Source organism: Rattus norvegicus, chromosome 9 (genome assembly GCF_036323735.1).
Source record: "Rattus norvegicus strain BN/NHsdMcwi chromosome 9, GRCr8, whole genome shotgun sequence".
In the NCBI taxonomy this organism is placed as follows: Eukaryota; Metazoa; Chordata; class Mammalia; order Rodentia; family Muridae; genus Rattus; species Rattus norvegicus.
This window is the reverse complement of record NC_086027.1, coordinates 47,595,956-47,603,971: the sequence shown is the minus strand read 5'-3', so window position 1 is coordinate 47,603,971 and position 8,016 is coordinate 47,595,956. Positions and strand designations below refer to the sequence as shown.

Sequence of the window (8,016 nt, the reverse complement as noted above, 5' to 3'; positions counted from 1 at the left end):
AAGACCGCCCCCTGGATAAACCACCTCTAGGACATAGAGGGGGCGTGGTCAAGCCTGAAGTCGGAGCTCCTGTACCTTTTCTGTCCCTTCTTGACTTTTAAGGGTGTTTCCTAGCCGGGCAATGCATTTAAAACTAGATTCATGGAAAGGGCACAGGTCGCTTTCGAGTAACTCTCAAAGAATTTAAGGTCCTAGGGATTCCCGAGCTGGGTTATTCCTATGCTGGTTTCCTTCAGTGCAGTCTCTACTCACACTCAGGTAGGTTCTGTTTAGCCCCTGGGGCGGTTGATTCAAGGCAGTTGGAGGCAGCACTTCCGCCACATTCTTAAGGCCTCAGGAACAAAAGTCAGACAAGTTAAAGAGCGAGATCATAGACCCACTTCTTGATGAGCAGAGCTCCAAGAATTTGTGGTCACCCCTCGATCTGGTTTCACAGAAACCAGTCTCTCCTTCAGTTAGAATGGAAGCCTTCCAGCCTTGCCTCTTGGAGTAAGAAGCACTTGTGTTCGGTTTGCTCCTCTTAACACAGTAAATGAACAGAGCTATACCAGGGTATGTAAATTAGCACAGGCACACCTCCTGTCTGTTAATTGCAACTTTGATGAGGTCGCTCTTCTGCTGGATGGTATTATGAGGGTGGGAAGGGATACTGTTTCATTTATCATTGTAGGAATTTTGCTAGTTATCAAAATAGCCCCACGTAGTGTTGCCCTTAATAGGGCTACTAAATTAGTAATCTGCTTCTAAATTGTATTCTTTGAAATCTGAGCTGGTACAGGCTTTTTTTTTTTTTTTAATTTCCTTCACGTGACCTTCCTTCAGTTCTCCACTCTGCTCTAAGATGTCTGTCCTTTGACCAGTTACTCTCTTTTTCTACTTCTTCAGCTTCTCCATTGGAATTTCCAATGACAAACATGCTTTATAGTCCTCTGGTGATGGCAATTTTCCTCTCCTGAGTCTTATTCTGCCGCCGCCGCCTCCTCCTCCTCCTCCTCCTCCTCCTCCTCCTCCTCCTCCTCCTCCTCCTCCTCCTCCTCCCTCTCCTCTTCTTTCTCTGCTCAGTCCCCCAACCCAAGACAGGGTTTCTCTGTGTAGTCTTGGCTGTCCTGGAACTCACTTTGTAGACCAGGCTAGCATCGAATGCACAGAGATCCACCTGCCTCTGCTTCTGGAGTGCTGAAATGAAAGGTGTGTTCCACCATGCCCAGCTCTGTCTGCTCTTCTTAAAACTTCTATTTGTGTGTGAGCTAGGGTCTCACTCTGTAAGTCAGGCTTGCCTGGAACTCACTAAGCAGACCAGGCTGGCCTCACAGAGATCTTCCTGCCTTTTGCCTTCCAAGGGATGGGATTAAAGGCATTAGCATGGGGCTCAGCCCAGGTTCTCTTATTTAAATATTAATCACCATATTAAGGCTGAGATCACACACTATACAGCAAGTCAATCTATATGTATGTATATATGTAAGTTACAGAATGTATCAGTCAGGGTTCTCTAGAGTCACAGAACTTATGGATAGTCTCTATATAGCAAGGGAATTTGTTATAATAACTTACAGTCTGTAGCCTAACTCCCAGTCTAACAATGGTCAGATGTGAATGGGAAGTCCAAGGATCTAGTAGTTGCTCAGTCCCACAAGACTAGTAGACTCCAACAGTTGTCCTGGCAAGTAAATGCAAGCAGGTGAAGAAGATCGAATCTTCCTTCTTTCAATGTCCTTATGTAGGTCCCCAGCAGAAGATGTGGCCCAGATTAAAGGTGTGTATCACCATGCCTAGATCTGGGACTTGTTTTGTCCCAGGCCAACCTTGAACTCAAAAATCTCCTTGCCTTAGTCTCCTTGGATTCAGAGCCACTATGCTTCAAGATCTCCAAGCCAAGATCCAGGTCAGAAACTTCAAGATCTGGATCAGAGGTGAGCCTCCTGATTCTGGATTGTAGTTCATTCTAGATATAGTCAAGTTGACAGCCAGGAAGAACCATTACACAGAATGACTACAGAGGGTTAAAGAAACAAGGAGTTTTAAGTCATTTCAAAGAGATCCCAGAGCCCGAAGCTAGAAACTGACAGAAAAGCAAAGGAGTCTATGGCTGTCAGATATAAAAACCAGATTATGTTTTTGGAAAAGATGTGGCTGCTGCTATAGTCAGGCTACGGGGTCAGAGTTGAGCTGTACAGTTGAGTCCAGCTGCGGAGGTGAAAGGGCGGAACCTGGCCCATAAGAGCAAGTGGGTGGACAGATAGACACAGGTCTGGAGAAGCAAACAGCGGGCAGATGGCAGTTTGAGTAGTCTGTGCTAACGAGCTGGAACAAAGTGAGGCTGAAGCCCCTGGGAGAGCTGGGAGCTGTCATGTTCTCACACAGACCCACACTGGATAGTCAGACAACAGGATAGTGTGGCCATCAGCATCACAGTCATAGGCCTCTCTGTGGGGTCTGATTTCCATGGCCTATGTATCTAGTATGTTCTCCTGGCGTTTCATTATGTTTTCACTTATTTTTTTATGTATGTGTGCTATGGAGGTCAGAGGGTAGCATGCAGGAGTTGGCTCTTTCTTTCCTTCAAACTCAAATAGTCAGGCTTGGAGGCATGTGTCTTACCTGCTGAGCCCACCTTACAGTCCTCTGATATCATCCCAATACAGCATGTGTTCCCTATCAAACCAGTCCACCACAAGTCATTTATTAATCTGTGCTTCTGCGGGGTGCAAGACAGACAGTATAGGTCATATGTTCACCCAAGTGCGGTCATCTCCCAAATGGAGTCGAATTTGCTTATACAATGGAGTCTCCGGAAAAAAACAAAACAAAACAAAACAAAACAAAACAAAACAAAACCAACAACACAGTTTTACACAGTATGGTGTAATGGAGGGCAGGGTGTTAGAGCATCCAAATGAAAAACTGAGCTTCGTCCCATTGTTGAAAACTTGATCTAAAATTACAGCACTGAGTTTGCTCATCCTTCTGTGGAACCTCAATGCATCTACCCGCTTCCTTTTCTTGGCCACATCTCACATTGACCCCTCGCTGTATCCTGCTCCATCTCACTGGGAACACCGCTGTCATTAGCTGTTTGGATGGCCACTTAGCTGAAGCTATGGCCACCTCCAGAGAAGCCTTCCTAGTTGCAACCATTAAAATCACACACATGTGATAGCTGCCTTCGTGGCTTTTCAAGTGCTCTCCTTTCCTTTTTCACGGCACACTGCACACCGCAGCTTTTATTGTACGTTACTGCTGACTGCCTGTGTCTTCTCTGGCACCACCATGAAATGAAGGCAGTGGCTCTTCTATTCCCAGCACCAAGAGTGATTCTGGATTAGGTGAATTTGTTACGTTAGTTTTTGCTTTGACGAAATATCTGACAGAAGGAACCTGATTCAGAAGAACCTGTTCACTGGGGATTACAGTTTGAGGGTACTAGGTACCACGAAGGATAGATGGAATAACTTAACTACCTTTTTAATACTAGGCTCAAGATTAATTTCTTTAGTGTTGGCCTGATTTATAAAATATTGTTCCCCTCCAATCCCAAGATGCCCTGTTCTCTACCCTTTAGTTAATATTAAGGAGATTGTGCAGTGAGGCAATAGATACAGTCATTAAATTTTTTTTTAGAATTGTTTCTTTATTTTATGTTTATGAGTACGCTGTAGCTGTCTAGCTGTCTTTAGACACACCAGAAGAGGGCATCTGATCTCATTACAGATGGTTGTGAGCCACCATGTGGTTGCGGGATTTGAACTCAGGACCTCTGGAAGAGCAGTCAGTATTCTTAACCACTGAGCCATCTCTCCAGCCCACAGTCATTAAATATTAGCATACAAGAACATGTTCAAAACACGAGGTGGAACTTAATGGTAGAGTTGCAAGTTTAGCATGTCCCATGCCTTTGATTCACTCCCAGCATCAAGCCAAAATGGAAACCAAACAATGAACCAAGCAAGCAGGCAACCACAGAAACCCATGTATCGTATAAATGATTACAAGTCACCACGTATTCAGATACAAAGTAGTCTTCCTTTCTTCCATTGTTACTTGGGACAATACTAGTGGTGTCCTGACAACAGATATAAGTTTAGCTTTTCTCACAGGAGATACTGTGTTATAAAATGATAGTTACCACAAGACAAACAATTACAATTGGAAAGAACTACTTCCTAACTCTGAAATGAAGGCAATCCATCAGAAGAGACTCAGGGTGAGGAGTGCTTCTGAAGGCAGGTGGCTTATGGTTCTTGTCAGCAGAGCTCTTTTGCAGAACAGGTAGGAAGGAAGAGGGCTCCATGGCAAACTCCCACACCGGAAGTTCAGTGTATTAAAGTACTCGCCGCAGGAGGTGTGAAGTAGTCCTGTTTTGCTTAGACCCCTTCCGATTACTTGCTAAAAGGTTTATTATAATTACAGTAAAGTGTGTTAACACCAGAAATTTAGTGAAAATACCTGCGGTGCTTGACAGGGATAGGATAGAGCCCACAGAAATCCACTTTGGATTCAGAAGGGCCTGCCCTCTCTTCCTTCTTTTTGTTAGGCTTCCTAACGGGCTTTGGCTACATCGAACACATCCTCTTATCAAAAGCAACTTTTGGTCTCTTTGGTAAATGTCCAGGCGACTTCATTCCAAATCTGTCACTATCAGGCCATCGTTTTCCTTCACAAAGCCCATGGAACGCCCTCTTGTGTCAGCTCCTTCCTTTCCTGTGTAGTGTTCTTGTTTTATGTCTTCTAACTTTATTTTCTTGGTGTCTTGAAATAACCGAGTCACTGGTCCCGCCTTACTCTTCTCAGCTCCCCCAATTAAGTGATCATTCCCTTTCGGATCTATCGGCCCAGCAGGTGTGTGAGTAGCAGCAGCTTTACTCAGCAAAAATCCCATCAGGACTGCTGGTCAAACATTAGGGGAGTGTGAGGACCTCTCTTAAGAAGTGGAAATGGTTCTCCAATTGTATTACTGAAAGAAAATCGGTAACAAGTGAACCCACAATTTCACGGTGATGTCTCTCTGAGCGGAATGGTTTTCTGATGGTGAGAACACAGAACTGCGCTCTACCCTTCCATGACTGCTTCTCTTTTTTAGCAAAAGATTTTATTTTTACTCTTAATTACATGTCTGTGTGTGGATTTGTGTAGGTAGGTGCAATGCCCAGTGAGCCCAGATCCTTGAACATCGCCCAATGTAGATGCCGGAGAGTGCGGATTCTCTACAAGAGCAGAACTCACTCTTATGGGATCAGCTGTCTCTCCAGCCCCTTTACATTTATTTACATTTTCTTTTTGAGAAAGAATGTGGGGCCCATTTTTTTCCTTGAAGGTCTTCTAAAACTTACACCCACCCCGTCTATCTGTCTGTCTGTCTGTCTCTGTCTCTCTTTCGCTATCTGTGGATGTGGGTGCCCCAGTGTGCACGTATGCATGTCTAAGTCAGAGAATTACTGAGAACAACTTTTGAAAGTCAGTTCTCACTGTCTACCTTCTGGTTTCTGTGACACCAGGCTGGTGGCAAATGCCTCTATCCCCTAGGCTACCTTGTCAATCTCCTTGAAAGTATTTTTAATTATTAATTTATTTGTTGCTTATGAATGTCTTGCTGATGCAAATACATGTACCATGTGTACGCCTGGTACCCATAGAGGCAAGCAGAGGGCATTGGATCCCCTGGAACTAGAGTTATGAGCCAACATGTCAAGGCCAGTTCCTCTAAATGAGCAAGAGCTCCTAACTGCTGATCCACCTCTCCTGTCTCCAAAAGGTTTTGTAAAGAGGAATTTTCTTGATTTTATGTTTATTCCATTTCAGAAAAATAATTGAACTTCTCAACTTCTCTTAGTCCTATCTATAATTCTCACTAATAAAAACTTTCAATTCATTGCTACTAGGTTAAGTAAATAATCACCAAACGCTCCTTCACTACCAGGAAGATTCAAATTAAAACTTTGTTGCAAATCTATATTGCCCCTCTACTGTCAAGAAAACAAATGGCAACAAATGTGGCTGAAGAAGCAAGGGGAAGAGGAGTCCTTATTCATTGCTAGCAGGAATGGACACTGATGGAGCCATTAAGGAAGTCAGTAAGGGGGGCTCAAGCAACCCAGAGAAACACCATAAGTTCCAGGTGTATCACTCTTGCTTCCATTCCCAAAGGACTCTAAGTCATCACTCCAGAGAGATATCCACACATCTCTACACTATTCACAGCAACCCAGACATAGATTCACCTTGGATGCCCAACAACAGTTAAGTGTGCAAAGGAAAGGTGGCATATATCCACCACTGAGTTTTATTCAGACATAAAGAAGGATGAAATTATGTCCCTTGGGGCTATGAAACATTATGTTAAAACGAACCTTTCATATGCATAATCTAAATGTAAAAAAAACAAAACAAAACCCATACCCATGGCTAGGGAGACGGTTCTGTGTATAAAGCTCTTGCCATCAAGCACAAGGATCAGAGTTTGAATCCATGGGAAAGCCAGGCAGACATGTTGCCAATTCCTGCCTCTGGGAACCAGAGACAGAGCATCCTAGAGGCAAGCTGGCCAGCTAGGCAAGCTAGAATTGGCCAGCTCCAGGACCTCGGAGAGAGCCTGTCTTAATCAATAAAAGCAGGAAGCCAGCAAACGTCTACTTCAGGATACCCATGCATACACACAGGCCAATGGGTTTCCATTTACATGTAAACACACGCACATGCACATACCAAACATACATGCAGAAAAGAAAAAGCACTAAAGGACATGAAAGAGAAGGGGGAACACTGGGGAGGGAGAAGAGGAACAAGTCGGGGGTAGTGTGGGGGGAAATAGGAGGGAAAGGCAAAACAGGATTTTGCAGTTTTATGTAGGTACACATGTATGTAAATGTCATATAAATCCATTTTTGCATGCTGACTAAATTAATTTTAAGATTGAAAGCAAACATGTTAGTCATGAAAACAAGCAGGAAAAATATAACCTGTAACGAAGAGGCCAAAAAGCTAATAGAAAGAAACTTAAAAATATCATGAATTATAGGATTTAGTGCATTAGTACTTTTTTGGGTTTTTAAAAAAGATTTATTTATTTTATTTATATGAGTACACTGTAGCAGTCTTCAGATACCCCAGAAGAGGACATCAGATCCCATTACAGATGGTTATGAGCCACCATGTGGTTGCTGGGATTTGAAACTCAGGACCTCTGGAAGAGCAGTCAGTGCTTTTTTTTTTTTTTTTTTTTTTTTTTTTTGTTCTTTTTTTCGGAGCTGGGGACCGAACCCAGGGCTTTGCGCTTCCTAGGTAAGCGCTCTACCACTGAGCTAAATCCCCAGCCCCACAGTCAGTGCTTTTAACCACTGAGCCATCTCTCCAGCCCATACATAAGTACTTTAATATAGTCATTTAACTATTTTATATATTCCCAAGATAATGGCAGAACAAATTATACAGAGAATGTGTGTCTGTGTGTGTATAAACAAACTTATCTACACACACACACACACACACACACACACACACACACACACACACACACACACACGGTTTCTCTGTGTTGCCCAGGCGATCCTGGAACTCGCTCTGTAGACCAAACCTTGTACTCATAGAGATCCTTCTGCCTCTGCCTCCTGAGTACTGGGATTAAAGGTATGTGCTACCACTGCCAGTTTAGACAGGCTATGTTTTATAATGGAAGACTTCTCTTTTAAAACATCAAACTTTCAGCAATAAAAAAATCAATTTTAATTTTTGTTGAGACTTATTTTTATCTATATCTGCCAGGTATGTGTGCACAGTGTGACTGCAGTGCCCGTGGAGACCAGAAGAGGGCAGCAGATCCTTTGTAACGGGAATTAGAGAGCTGTGAGTCATCTAAGCGATGCTGCGAATTGAGCCTGGGTCCTGTAGAAGAGCAGCATCAAGTGCTCTTAACCACTGAGCTAGCTTTCCAACCCCAAGTTTTTCTTTTTTGAAATGGGTCTCATGTAGCCCAGTGCATGCAGTTCAGGCTGACCTTGAACTCACTGTAGATGATACTGG

General features: G+C 43.5%; 1 protein-coding gene across 1 annotated transcript; it reads right to left on the bottom strand.

Annotated features, from left to right (window-relative positions):
* Positions 1 to 2,138: 2,138 nt before the first annotated feature.
* Positions 2,139 to 7,210, bottom strand: C9H2orf15 (chromosome 9 C2orf15 homolog). Its single transcript, XM_063268119.1, has one exon. The coding sequence runs from the start codon at positions 4,877 to 4,879 to the stop codon at positions 4,619 to 4,621; it is 261 nt and encodes an 86-aa protein (XP_063124189.1). The 5' UTR covers positions 4,880 to 7,210; the 3' UTR covers positions 2,139 to 4,618.
* Between the last annotated feature and the right edge of the window lie 806 nt (positions 7,211 to 8,016).